The sequence below is a fragment of the Mesitornis unicolor genome, unplaced genomic scaffold, assembly GCF_000695765.1.
Source record: "Mesitornis unicolor isolate BGI_N332 unplaced genomic scaffold, ASM69576v1 scaffold7863, whole genome shotgun sequence".
Lineage (NCBI taxonomy): Eukaryota > Metazoa > Chordata > Aves > Mesitornithiformes > Mesitornithidae > Mesitornis > Mesitornis unicolor.
Window position 1 is genome coordinate 52,799 of NW_010172526.1, and position 13,389 is coordinate 66,187.

At 39.1% G+C, this 13,389-nt stretch overlaps 1 protein-coding gene across 1 annotated transcript in view; it reads left to right on the forward strand.

The window, feature by feature from the left end:
- Positions 1-1,508, forward strand: part of LOC104537510 (cytosolic carboxypeptidase 3-like) — a gene marked incomplete at its 3' end in the record, with an annotated part of 13,147 nt that extends 11,639 nt beyond the window's left edge. The window contains 3 exon segments of the mRNA XM_010180412.1: positions 35-132; positions 945-1,108; positions 1,442-1,508. Of these exon segments, the coding sequence (XP_010178714.1) occupies positions 35-132; positions 945-1,108; positions 1,442-1,508 (329 nt within the window).
- Positions 1,509-13,389: the final 11,881 nt, after the last annotated feature.

Genomic DNA, 13,389 nt, shown 5'->3' on the forward strand with positions numbered 1-13,389 from the left:
TTTCATTTCTGTCTTGCTCCTGTTGATCCTGCAGGCTGCAGACAAAGCACCCATTTCGATATGAAAGACTTGGAGTCAATAGGACAGCATTTTTGTGATGCTCTCTTGAACTACTGTGTTCATAACAAGGAGGTAAGGAAAGTCTCCCCTAGGTCTTTTCTTCTGTCTCAATTCATCCTACTATGACAAAACATAATACTCTATAGGGTTATAGCAATAATAAAGTTGATAATGGCTTTCTGTAAGCAGTAAAATAAATGTGTGTTGTTTCTTATCTGTGCATGACGGAACACAAGAAGGCAGTGAAACAGCAAGCCAGGGAGAGCTCCAAGTGCCTGAATTCTGATGTGTTAGACAAGGATTGCAGGTAACTTAGAACTACTCAGATACACCACAATTTCTTATATGTCCCCTGCACCTCATAAAGAGTGCCAGATTAAATGTTAGAAATGTTACTAAAATTACTTTTAATTGTCATACTCCTTAATAGCCAGTTCACTGGAAGTAGAGCTCTATATGTACCCCGGGGTAGCCTTCCTGAGGAGAAATAAAACTCTGTTGGTGCAGAGGTTGGTCTGTTGCATCACTTGAACAAATATAATTTTTTTCAGCCTTATAATTTTCAGAGCAAACTAGCTACAATATAAGGTATATTGTTTTGATTTCATGTAAACTGAATTTCATTAACCATCGAAGATGCTAGTCTTAGTCCATTTAGCCAGACAGGTTAAGTTCAAGGTAATTCATAGCAATGCAAGAATCTGTACATTGACCAAATGATAAATCTGTTAAAAATGATCCTCTCTTCTGTGCCAGTGCTGACTGTGAGTGACTGCAAGATCAGTCGTGCAGGTGATTTTTGTGTTACGTACAACTGTGGTCCTATGGTCATTTATTAGGGAATAAAGCCTTTGTGTATTTCTTTTTTGGGGAAACATTAATAGGTTGGATCTATCTCATCAAATTTCAGGTGTCTAGAGTATAGAAATCAAGAGCTGAGCTTCACAACTGATGCTGAACTGCAAGGAAATAAAAAGAGACACAAGATCTTGATGCATCATCAGAGAACTAGGAGAAGGCTTGCTGGGAACAAAGAGGATGCTGTTCTGTGAGAGGATTTAGGAGAGGAGGGAGAGGGTGTGTGGAGCAGAACTAAAAGAAACCTAGGTAGTAGCAGGAGGTGTCATCTGCACAGAGCACATCTCTTTCAATACCCAGGCTTCCTCTAAGATCATGATGATGCCAAATTTTTGCAGTTTAGGTGTAGATCTGTAAAATTAAAATGTGGATCCAGAAGACAGACATGTGGAAAATACATTTACATCTCTACAGCTAGGGTTACTACAGAAAACACCTGCTAATGGTTGGAATGAATGCTGCAGAATACTGTTTGCAACCACCAAATTTGGAAATTTAACAAAACAATGCTCATCTTTCATAGTAGCCAATCCTCTGACAGCCCAGACTCCTGTGATCTTGTTGAACACCAGCTAAAACTAGATAATAAGGTATGCTATGACATTTTCTTGTCTCTTTATATTTCTGTCCTGAATGCCACTGGGAAAGAATCACTAGAGTTTAATAGATCCTATTTTGAAGAATCTTAGGATTAAGTCAGTCAGAATAGTAATTAACAAATCAATAGTCTTATAGGGATACAGTCCAAATGAACAGTGCAGAGCAATAGGATTAGTTTTCCCTATAGCTTAACCCAGATTGTCCAGAAGGCAATGGTTTTGTTCCAAAAGAAGGTGACTTTCTACCTGTCAGGTTCTGCAGTACAGCTGGATCAGCAGACATAGGGTCAAGGTGAGGAGGAGGAGGGCACCAGCTTTAAGCACCAGATGTATGATGCCCATGTACACTGGTGTCAGCCATATGTTCAGATACCCAGTTCAGAGTGTTCAGGAGTTGCAGTCCCCTCTCACGCATGTAGGCAAGTCGTCACACGGGTGCTAAGTGCTGTCAGCATCAGGCATTGCCTGCTTCTAGTCTCATAGGCAAATGTAGACCCAAATTTAACAAAGTGCTTTCATTTTCTTTTCCTGCAACCTGTATTTCCTCATTTTGCTGAAAAGAATGGGTTGAAACATGTTTACTTCTTTGGTGCTTGTTATTACAATAGTATTAGTCAACATGTTTCCTGTAGATAAGCAAACAAAACTTCTGTGAGTATATTACTTTTAGAAAGCTTGTGGATAAATTTTAGCCAAGAAAAATAGCTCCTGTAAATTGTTGCTTCCTGTTTGTGATGTAAATACAGTAAATAAACAACAGTAAAAGGGGAAACTAGTACCAAGACTGTGTACGAAGAATGTGTAAAACTGCAGTGACCCCTGTAACACTTTGCAAAACATGCAGATAGGCATTACAGGTGACTAGGCTGGTTGACATTGCATGATTTGGAGTTCTAGATCTAGTTTCAGAGAGAATAGTTTGAAACATGATGTAGTCCGATACTTGTAGTGAGGAACGCTGCCACAGATCCCTTTATGTGCTCTGCTCCTCCCTGGAGGCATTTGTCCCTGGAGGAGTTATATGGACAACATATGCTTGTGCAAAGTTCAGCAGTTCCACTTAGTTCCACTGTCATCCAGAGTTTAAGCAAAGCTTTAGGGTTTTATACTTAAGGAAGGTGAAGTCCAGACAGACTTTCCACTCACTCAGCCCACCTGGGGGTTAGTAATTTCTGATGGAAGGGGTGCAAGGGTGGTGTTGACTTGTAATGTTTATCTATAGCTTGAAATTTCTTCCCCTATTCTGTTCAGTGCTAAGGAACCAAGCAGGAATTTCCACCACTGGTATTTCCATGGTATTTCCAGGATTATATTATTCACAGAAGGTCAACTGTAGTGGGTTGGATTAAAAGTCTCTTTTGCATGGTACAAAGACTGGTAGCAGAGAGTTGGTGGAAGTACACAGAGGAGGGATGAGTTTTGAGATTTTTTTCCTTAACGTACCCTGTCATTTTTGTTCTTGTAACGCTACCTCTGGGATTAAGTTTATTCATCTGTGAACAATAAATCCACATGGGTGCATTTTGCAATATTGAATTTAAAAAAAAATACTCATGAAAACTTTAGAATGAAAACAATAAATGGACTCTAAAGTTAGCAGCATTTTCTGGTTAACACCAAGTATCGTGGACCTTTTAGTTCTTCTCAGCCCTTCATGCTCTCTTGCCCCACCTGCTCTTGTCTGGCTGGCAGTATGCTTGTGCATGGGGCTGGCAGCTGTGAGGACTGGCAACTTGAGAAAAAATTGCCTAAAACTCTAAGCCTTTCCACTCCATTTGCTGAAAATAGCCTTGTTTGTGTCGACACACCATGACAGTCAGTGGGATTGATTCCAGGGCTTTTTTTGACATCTGTAAGGGCCGTTTCTGTGTGGTCTATAAATGGTATGTACAAGCAGGGCAGGCATGTTTGCCTGCTGTCTGTGACTAAGCTGTAAATTGAGCAGGCTGCCATGTAACTCTCATTCATAACTGCTTATTGCAAAACATCTGTGTGTGGCATTTATCTCAGGGATTGGGATTAAAAGCCCTATAATGAGATTTACCAGATGACATGGGAGTTGTGGAACCCTGTTGGATAATTGTGATTTCAGGGGACTTTCAAACTCCAAAAAAGAATTGGAGAGGTGTAACTCTGCTTTAGATAACTGAAGTCCAGACAAACACAGAAGACCACTACAGAAAGTAGGGTATTGTCCATTTAGTTTAGTCTTTAAAGTCTACCACCTGGTAGACTTGCTTGGTAATACACATTAAAAAAAAATCCAAGGACAAAGAAGGGCAGGGATGCCTTCCTAGAAACACTTGAGCAGGGCCATGAAGAACCCACATGAGCATTTGTTAAAGCTTAATTACTTCAGGGTCTGCACTATATGATGGATTATCATATTCCTCATCCTGACACACTTTTCACACAATGTGATGAGCTACTTGACAACCACTTTCTGTTCTTCCTTGTCTCCTCCTGCCACATCCCTTCTTGTGTATTTCATCCACTTATATCCCTCTGATGTTCAGTCCCTGCCATGACCTTATTTAACACATCAGTCTGGTAGAAAACAAACCCAGCAAAAGGAATGAGATAATTATCTGCTGGGTGAATGAGTTAAATCAGCTCACGGAAGATTTTTTTTTGAGCATCAGAGCCAGTTTAAGCGATGAAAGAAAACACTAAGCAGCAGGGACCAAAGTGGCAGGTTTGGGAGTGAGCGAGGCAGGACCAAGGACAAAAGAAAAGATATGTTCTTCTTCAGTAGCACAGAGCCCTAAGGAGGTCTCAGCAGTCTGTGACACCATAACTTTAGGTGATTATTCAAACCTCCTTATTTTAAAATTGACTGCACTTGACAAATGAATCCCTCATTTAATACACAATAAAGAGGAGGGTTCTCCAGTGGAGATCACTCTGGGTACAGAGCCCATACCATCACATGCCTGTGTTAGGAGAGGATGAGCATGTTTGGAGCTGAACACGGCTTTGGCCATGTAGGAGCCTGATTCTGTAAGGCTATTCCTGCCAATACCTATAAACACTAGCATACATTGCAAAACTGTTAGTTAAGTGGTGCTTCACTAGGTCCTGTTCTGTAATTTCTGTGCTGAAACATAGGCAAAGACATCTTTCATGCAATGAAATTGTCTGAATTACATTCATGCATTTTTCATGCAATGAATTACAGTGCTTTTGCTGGATGTATACTAGCAGCAAAACGTCAGAGTGATACTGTGTAAAGAAAGTTAAAAGAGTTTATCAAATGCGTTTAAAAGAACAGTACATCACAAGTGCTTCAAGGAGTTTCTTAGTTTTGTTCTTCTCATGATTACGTGTGCTTTCCCGTGTGGATCTACTTCAGTGGATAATTAAGGTTATTAGATCAAAAGACTTCCCAAAATTTCTGTTGCTCTTGATGGAAGTGAAACATGAAAAAAGGTGAATTGCAAGGAATATCACAGGTACAGTAGAGCTTTTGACAGAAATATGTGCTGGAGCTGCATGTAGCCCTCAAGAGCACTTTCCTGATGTTCAGCCTAGAAAACTATACGGCCCTCAGCTGTAAAATAGGAGCACTTTTATTGTTGCCTAGGGAAAGCAAACTGTTGTCTGGAAAGAAGTCACATTCATATTTTTATGAGTAATATTCTTTTTAGGTACATAAACATTATAATGCTGGCCGCTTTATTAATGCTCTCAGTAGTTCAATAGGTAGACCAGTGCTTCCCAATCTTTTTGTGTTTATGCCAGTCTTTCTTTTCAGAAGCCCCAACATCAGAAAAACAGAGCATTGGCAATTAATATTACTGAGAAAGCCTGGCTCTCCAGGTTCCCAGACTAAAAATAAACAATCTGAACTGAGTAGGAAGTGAGGTCCCTTGTTAATATGATATGTTTGTGTCCAGGTTTGTAAATATTTGCTGAACAGAACAGCAGGAGGAATTCAGCCTTAAGCAGCTTGTTTACATGCATTCCTTTTAGCATTGTGATTATCATGCTTATTTGCAACTCTTTTTTTTTTTTTAGTAACTATAATACTCCCTCATGAATCAAAATGGTTACATGCTATTTTCTGTGCAGAAAACCCCCAAAACATCAAAATATTTTCACAGCATTGCTGAGGACAGAAGTAATGAAAGCAAAATAGTGACTATTTTTCATTTTGGTAGAAATGTGTTGTGCTCTTTTTCTGACCAGAGACCAATATATGATAATTTAATTCTACCACTGTAACTCTGGACAAACAATTTTGTCACCAAAAGCTGCTGACATAGAATGCCCATTGCTTGTTATTGTCTATTTCATCCATAAATAAAGTATCAACATCAGCAAGTCTGAAGCAGGAAAAAGTGGTAAAATTATGATTTGTGAATATATTATTTGATACATTTAGGTCTTTCTGTCAAGAAATAAGCCTTGGAACTGGAGATTATACCAGCTCTTCTTCAGTATCCAAAACTACTAACACCTTATTACCTCAGCTGAACCTGTTTCACTTACAGTTTCATTGAATGAGATTTTTGCCAAGTCCATTACAATATTTTCCATGGTGTTTTCCACTCCAATAGAGTGCTATGAAGAGAAGAGAAAGGGACAAGTCACAAGACGTTCTAGGGAAACAAGCAACAATTTTTTTTAACTAACTCTTTAATCATTACCAAGCCCCAGCTCTGAAATACTTGTGCTGGCAATGGTTGCAAAGCTGGTTCATGCCCCTTCCTGCCATTCTGAGTGTGTGATTCGGTACTCAGCATTAACTGATCTAGCAACTACCATGGGATTAAGTTTATTAAAAGGTCATTTTCAGAACAGTTGATGTAAGATCTAATCTTTTTTTAAAATGTCACTTCTCCATTATTGCTGTTCAGCATCCTGCATAACAATTTAGAAAATATGAGCTTTGTTGCAGTTGACAAACATTTAAAAGTCCTAGATGAAAACATTGGAGTCTAATGTTATGTTCCTACTTTAATGAAAAGGAGTTTAACTTAAATATTTTTTAGAATGCTGAGCACCCAGCAGCTTACAAAGTGAACACAAGTTGCTGAGTTTTCTGAACTTTTGAAAATCAGGCCAAATACTGAATGCCTAGCTTGCCTTCTGTTTTGTGTGGGGGAGGGGGAAAGGCAAAAAAAGGGCAAAAAAAAAGAAAAAGCCTCATCTTTAAATGTTAACTCTTTTCCCACTAGTTACTGAACCCGTACCAAGTTCCCCCTGTCCTAACCTACTGTACACTTCTTGATCAAGCCACAGAGTGCCTGATCATAAAGATTATAATACCTTTTTGTCATTCAGTCTTTTGGAACTTAGTCATTCATTTGTGTTTCTATTCTGTTTCACAGACTCAACACATTGAAGCTAATCGTAAGATAGTTCAAGTACATGACCCAGTGAAAAAGGGTAAATATTGTATGTTTGTTTAATTAAAATCCCAATAAGTCTTTTTTTTTTTCTATAATCTCAAACCTCAGTAAAGAGTTATGTCCCAAAAAGATAAGTATAGACTTCTTTGGCTGGGATTTCACTCAGTCTCTGCATTTGCAAGAGCTCGTTTTTCTTAGTTCAAACTGTCTTCATCACATTATTAAACTCTGCTTTACTGATTGGGAACAGTCTCTCTGGAGAAAAACTGAACCCGAGGCAAATGCCAGAGTGGTGAAAACATATTTTCTCCTATGGGCAGTAGGGTACACACTTTTGTAACGATGTGTTCATTTGGTCCAGAGAAACTTTAGGAGAAAACATTCATTGAAGTCAAACAAGGCAGGCTAAATCCTATGGAAAATCGGCATCAACTAGAACTTTTTTGTTTCAATACAGACAAAATGAAAGAAGCAAATGTGGAGGATAAGGAAACAGAACTGGAGGACTTTTGTCATTGTAAGCACTAAGAAATCTGGAAAAGATTTAGGTGTCAAAGTGAACAAGTAGCTCAACATGAATTATCTTCATACTGTGCCATAAGGACAAATACGGTTCTTGCCTACGTGAAAACAGAAGGAGGGAAAAGTTATCTTGACTTCTTTGTAGACCTTCTCTGAGACTACTACTGAATTACTTTGACTAATTCTGGTGTCATTATTTTAAATAATTCTTTAAAAAAAGAAGAATACAAAAGAGAACCCCTGGAAGTATTTAAGAACTGAAGACAACCTCTTGTCATGACACTTAAGAGAGTTCAGCCACTTTGTGATGAAATGAGATTTTATGGGATGAAAATTATCTCCTAAAATACAAGGACATTCTTTGGTAGAGCAGCTCAGAGTAGCAGAGATAGCCTCAGCCAATGAAAAAGAAAGTATGAGAAGCTGTGACTGCAGTTGATAAATCTGTGTTAAAAATAAGAGATGCATGTTTTGGCAGGGAGTCAGGACACCCATTAGTGGAAACTCCAGCTGTAGTGGGGTTTTTTGTCTTGCTTCAGTCAAACACACAGACTACAACAGGGTTCACAGAAAACTGAATGAAATTGCTAGCCTGTTTTTCATGGCAGGTGAAACAAATTATGATATAATCTGTGGTTCTCTCAGGCCTTAAAAAATCTGATTTTCATTAACTTACAATTTTAATTTTTGACATTAAAACAGAATAGGCTTCTTGCAGGAATGTAGAGTTTATTGAATTCAGGAGTTTAAGAATAGGTAGAGTTTTTGGTAGAGTTTCAATTGAAAACCTTGATGTGGACAGAGTACTGAAACACGGTGGAATTTGTTATGCGTGGTATCAGACTTCGTGGCTTTGTAGATACCCACAAAACTGTGAAACAGCCCACTGTCAATCATACAAAACCAACAAGTTAATCCTCAAGAAAAATAGCCAAGTAGAAATGTCCTGATTACAAAGCTGACTGCCCTTATCTCACAGTGCCATAAATCAGCATTCACTGATTTTAGCCGTTGTATTTTTATTCATTCCAATAAACACTTGTGAGCAGTGTTAATTACAGCATTGTGTCACTTTTAAAAAATTCTTACATTTCATACTATTGCCAAATTTGTTCAAAGCTGATGTTACATTTATTTTCAGTTCTGACCTATCCTACACAGATAAACAAGCTTCATGAAATACTCTGAGAATTACAAAAAAGAAGAAAAAAAAAGGATTTTTCTAATTGAAATGAGTTTTAAAATATTTTCCAGATGTCATGTCAGCAAATTAAACATAACAGTACTTCAGCTGTTATCTCATGAGCAGAGATCTAGAATTCCTCAATGAGGACTGGATGAGAAATATTAAAATAGTCCTACCTATTATCTGTTGTTTTATATAAAACTCTGGGTTTTATAGATTCATAGGGAGCTGTCACAATCAGTTAAACAGAGGAATGCAAGAATATATTACTTATCCTCTGCCTACACTAAGGATACTGGAATTAATTCTCGGGATGATCCTTATTCATGAGATTTAACACTTTGGGTCCTGAAAATCTAATAATGTCATGCTGTAGGGATATATTTTAGTAATGCCTTTGTGCTTGGTTCTGAATTCCTGCCTTGTTTTTCTCAGGCATGCACCCAGAGCTATTCTGCCTTATGACTACTTTTATTTTTCTTAGAGAAATTAACCAGAAAAAGCAAACAAACAAACACCCCCACACACACACCAAACAACAAAGTAGCAGCGTAGCTGGAGAACTAACAGATGAATATTTGGTTTGTGAAAGGATTTGTAGGAAGGATGTGCCTGTGACAGGAGAGGACTGAATTCATTAATTGAGGGGATCCTGTGTTCTTAATGTGTTTTTTAAACCAGTGTAAGTATAACTGAGAGGTTTTCCTGTGTTTTACCCTCCCTACTTTATTTTGGCCGGGGGGTTAAATACTATTAATGAAATTCAGTATCAACAGTATAAAGCACTTCTTCGCTTAGAATAAAAGGAGCTTCAAAATGTTATAAATATTATTCATGTTCAAGAGGCATGCCTCTCTATAGACTGTCAGACCTGGTTCATCTCACCCACTGATCATGGACCTCACACAGTACCTTCCTGCCTCACCATACCTCGCAGGTGAGGTATTTGCAGTGCAGCACTAAAGCCCGCTGCGGCTGACCTGGTCCAGTATGGAGGGAGAGATGAAGTTAAAAGTGACTCCCCCACTGCCAGCCTCTAAGTCTGGGCATGAATCATTACAGCTGTAATCGTTCCATGGGACAGGCAGTCAAGTACAGTTTAAGTACACTATTGTTAAATACAGTTTAAGTACAGTACAGTTAAGTGCTATGACTGCTAAGGGCTTGCCTGCAAAAGAAGACATTAATAAAGAATGGATTTTTAAATGATTTTGCAGTCTTGGGTGACTTTAAAGCAAATTCTTCCCCAGCTGCAGCTGTTTGTTCCTAGCTATTGTGTACTGTACCCAAGGGTAAAAATGAAACAGATCACGCTCTTCTAGGCTTTCCTGGAATTAACACTGCTTACAGGAAGTGCAAAAAAAATAAAATAAAATCCTGGCTCTTAATATTTTGCTACTCTGTTTTTTAGATCCAGCCTGAAGCATTATCCCACAGCCTGTAAACCACTTTATATCCCCTTTTTCTCCCTCCTGCTGCTCTTCCAGAGATGCTTAGTCATTAGGATGTGTAGCTGAAGGCAGGTGCTGTATGTGTAGCTAGGAGGGTAACAATTTCTAGCCCAAAGGTTGCTGTCACTCGGGTAATTTCACCTCACCTGCACTGGACCCCTGTTCAGCTGCTGCCTGAATGCAGTGGCACCACCACTCCAGAGGCTGCCACACAACTTAACTTGCAGCATCCCTGGGTGCAGGCACTGCTTGTGCCCCAGGTAACCTTGTTTTTACAGAGCCAGCCACCCTGCAGGCAGCACTAGCAGCTCAGCAGCAAGTGACCCCATATCGTCTGTCTCAATCAGGCGCGTGGCACCAGCTCTTCTTCTCTCCCACTCCCACCCGTGTTGCTTCACCAGTGGGGCTTAACATGGTACTTGCACACTGGAAATGTCTGTTGTGACTCCAGTCCAGTGTCATTTGAACGTCAAGCACTTGCCTGCCGTGGAGCAGACACTAAGGGTGAGATGATGTTCTTCAACTGAGCTGCATGCTTACCAAAACAAAATAATCACGTTTCCCTTGGCACTTTCACTTCCTGATTTACAGTTTTATGCTCAGTGGAACACTTTCAATAGGAGCTACCTAGAGTCTCTTTATCCCAGAATAGCCTTTATTAGGCAATAGATGAAGAAGAGGAGATGGGCATGTGAGTTGGAATCTTCTCAGCATTAAGAAATCCCACAACTTGTTACCTGAGCAAATAGCTTGATGTCCAGTGATGTCTTTGTGCTTACTGTAACTCTACTTACTGAAACTCTGCTTACTTTTACAGTTAAGTAACTGTATCAGTCTCAGCCAGTTATTGAGTCTGAACTGGCCAAGACAAAATTTGGATGTTTCATTGTGTTTATTTTTTTAAGAGATCTAATACTCACTTTCAATGTTATTCCTTTTTCTACTTTTTACAGTAAAACTGCCAATTATCGCCACTGTCAAACAAGTAGGGGAGGATCTCAGGTAGGATACTGTTATATTTTACAGATTTCTAGCATTTTTCACAAAGCAGGAGAATGATCCCAACCTGATTTCTCTACAAATCTGCTCTCTTCCTTTTTATGCTCCTCTTGACATCATGTTTCATTGTTTTTCATCCATAAACTAGACAGCTGTCCTTGGCCACTTCATCCCATGGTTGAGACTGCAGTGGAAGGTGATATTAGAGAACCAGACAATCCTATTTCCTGCGTCTTATCTGGAGTGAGGCCCTGTGGCAGTGACACCGGCAATAAATGTTGATTACTTTCATAAGTAATCACCGACTGATAGCCTAAAATGTTCTGTGTCTCACTGCACATACGTGTGGCTGTTGTTGGGTAACAGAGCAAAGCGGAGTTAGCTAGTGAGTTAGGTTGCAGCAGATCCTGCCACAAACACCTTACAAAATAATACATCTTGATTTGTCCACACTATATGATTTCAAGGACTCCTCCTTTGCCCCTTACAGCTCAGACTTTGCTACACGAACTTGAAAATTTTGGTCTTTTCTCTGATAAAAGAGGAAAGAATTGTCTTTGATGTCTGCTTTACTTCTGTGACGATAAGGTAACAGTCTGCTGCTTCTGTGATGGATACTTCTGGTTGAATCAGAAGGGATAGTGGTATAATGGCTACATGATATTTGCAATAGTGTCCTTAAGATACTATGTGGTTCTTTATAGTTCGAAATACAGTAAATAACTTCTTTCCTTTTTTTTTTCTTTTTTTCTTTTTTTTCCTTTATTTTTCATATGATTCTTAGGAAATGCTTCAGACTAAAGTAGCAGGAATTTTACCTGTAAGGATTTTCTATTCTATGTGGTCATCTTTATGTATATGTTGTCATGAATTTGTGTGGAGATAAAATATTTTCTGGCCTGACCTCTGTGTGTTTTAGCTCTGAGAGTCTCACCCATGATGCTAAAGGCAATCATGAAAAGCCATCTATGCCAAAGGAGGCAGGAAAAAATGTCCCTTGTGATACAATCCTATCCAGAAGAGATTTACATTCATCCAGCTGTAACCTGGTCTCGCAGAAGATGGAGAAGCACAATGGCAAAAATGTCTCCAAGTCTGCAGAGAAGACATGTCAATATTTAAAAGGTTTGTTACTTCTTGTTCTATTAGAAATAGACCAAAGAATAGGATTTAGTTCTGGTTTGGGTTTCTTGGCCTGGCTGTCTCACAGTACTGAAAAACATAAGACAGATGGTAGCAGTACGTTAGCAGCACTGGAAAATTCCTGTGTGTTCAGCAGCAGCTGATGGCGCTGTGGCAAATACCAAAACTGGTTTCATGGAGCTTCTCAGATGAGACATTAGAGGTCCAGAAGCTCATTAACCTCTCTGATGAACAGCCCAGGGAAAAGAACTTAGAAAACCTCAACCTAATGGCAAAGGATAATGCATCTGACCCTGCACTATCCTTCTGCAGTTACTGGTGGGAGAGGCTTTTCACTGCTTGTCATACATATCAGCATGCCATAAAGGGATGTATGGTCTTATTATGTGAAATGCTGGAATTAACCTTTCCAGGAGGGGTCAATAGAGTATCAGATCACTGGAGCAATAAAACCAGATCCTGTGCCTATGGCTGAAGTTTCCAGCATGCTGTGGCTCTCCTTTAGTGAAAGAAATGTTTCTGCCATAACACCATAGTATCTTGGGAAGGAAACCAAAGCAATATACTTCTTGAGTAAGTAGTAACTCCGTAGTAGTTGATGTGGATTTGTTTTTTCCTCCTTTTTGGCACAGGTCATGATCATAGTGCAAAGAGCAATTCAAAAAAGGGAGAAAAGCAAACAAAGGAGAGGCTTCTCTCAAAAAGCACAAAGCCCAAGAAAATCAGGACAGCAAGCCAAGATGTAAATTTTGGGAAGAGTAAATCCTGCCAAGCACAAGACATGCTGCAGTTCTCTTTGCCCTTACTGCCTGAAGCAAAGAACAGAGAACGTGCTGCCAAGTGCATTGAAAGCACGTGAAAGTGTCACATATCTGATTTTCTTAAGCAATTCCCAAGACTTTGGTTATGGATTATGACTCTACCAGTGGGGGAGGAGATACTTGCAGAAATCAAAATTATTCTTGCTCATCTTTTTCGAAAAATAGTTTGTACATTGGCTAATGTGCACATGAACCTTCTCTCACCACATGAGGAAGTACCACAAATTCTAAACTAGTTTAGTTGAGAGTCTCTCCTGAATATACAGTATCAGTTGTCTTAAACAACATATACTGGTTTTATGAGGCTGACTCTACTTCGAGAAGGAGCTCTGTGAAGAAGCTTTCTTCTTCTATTTTTTAATATTTCTATTAATATTAATTATTTATTCATAATAA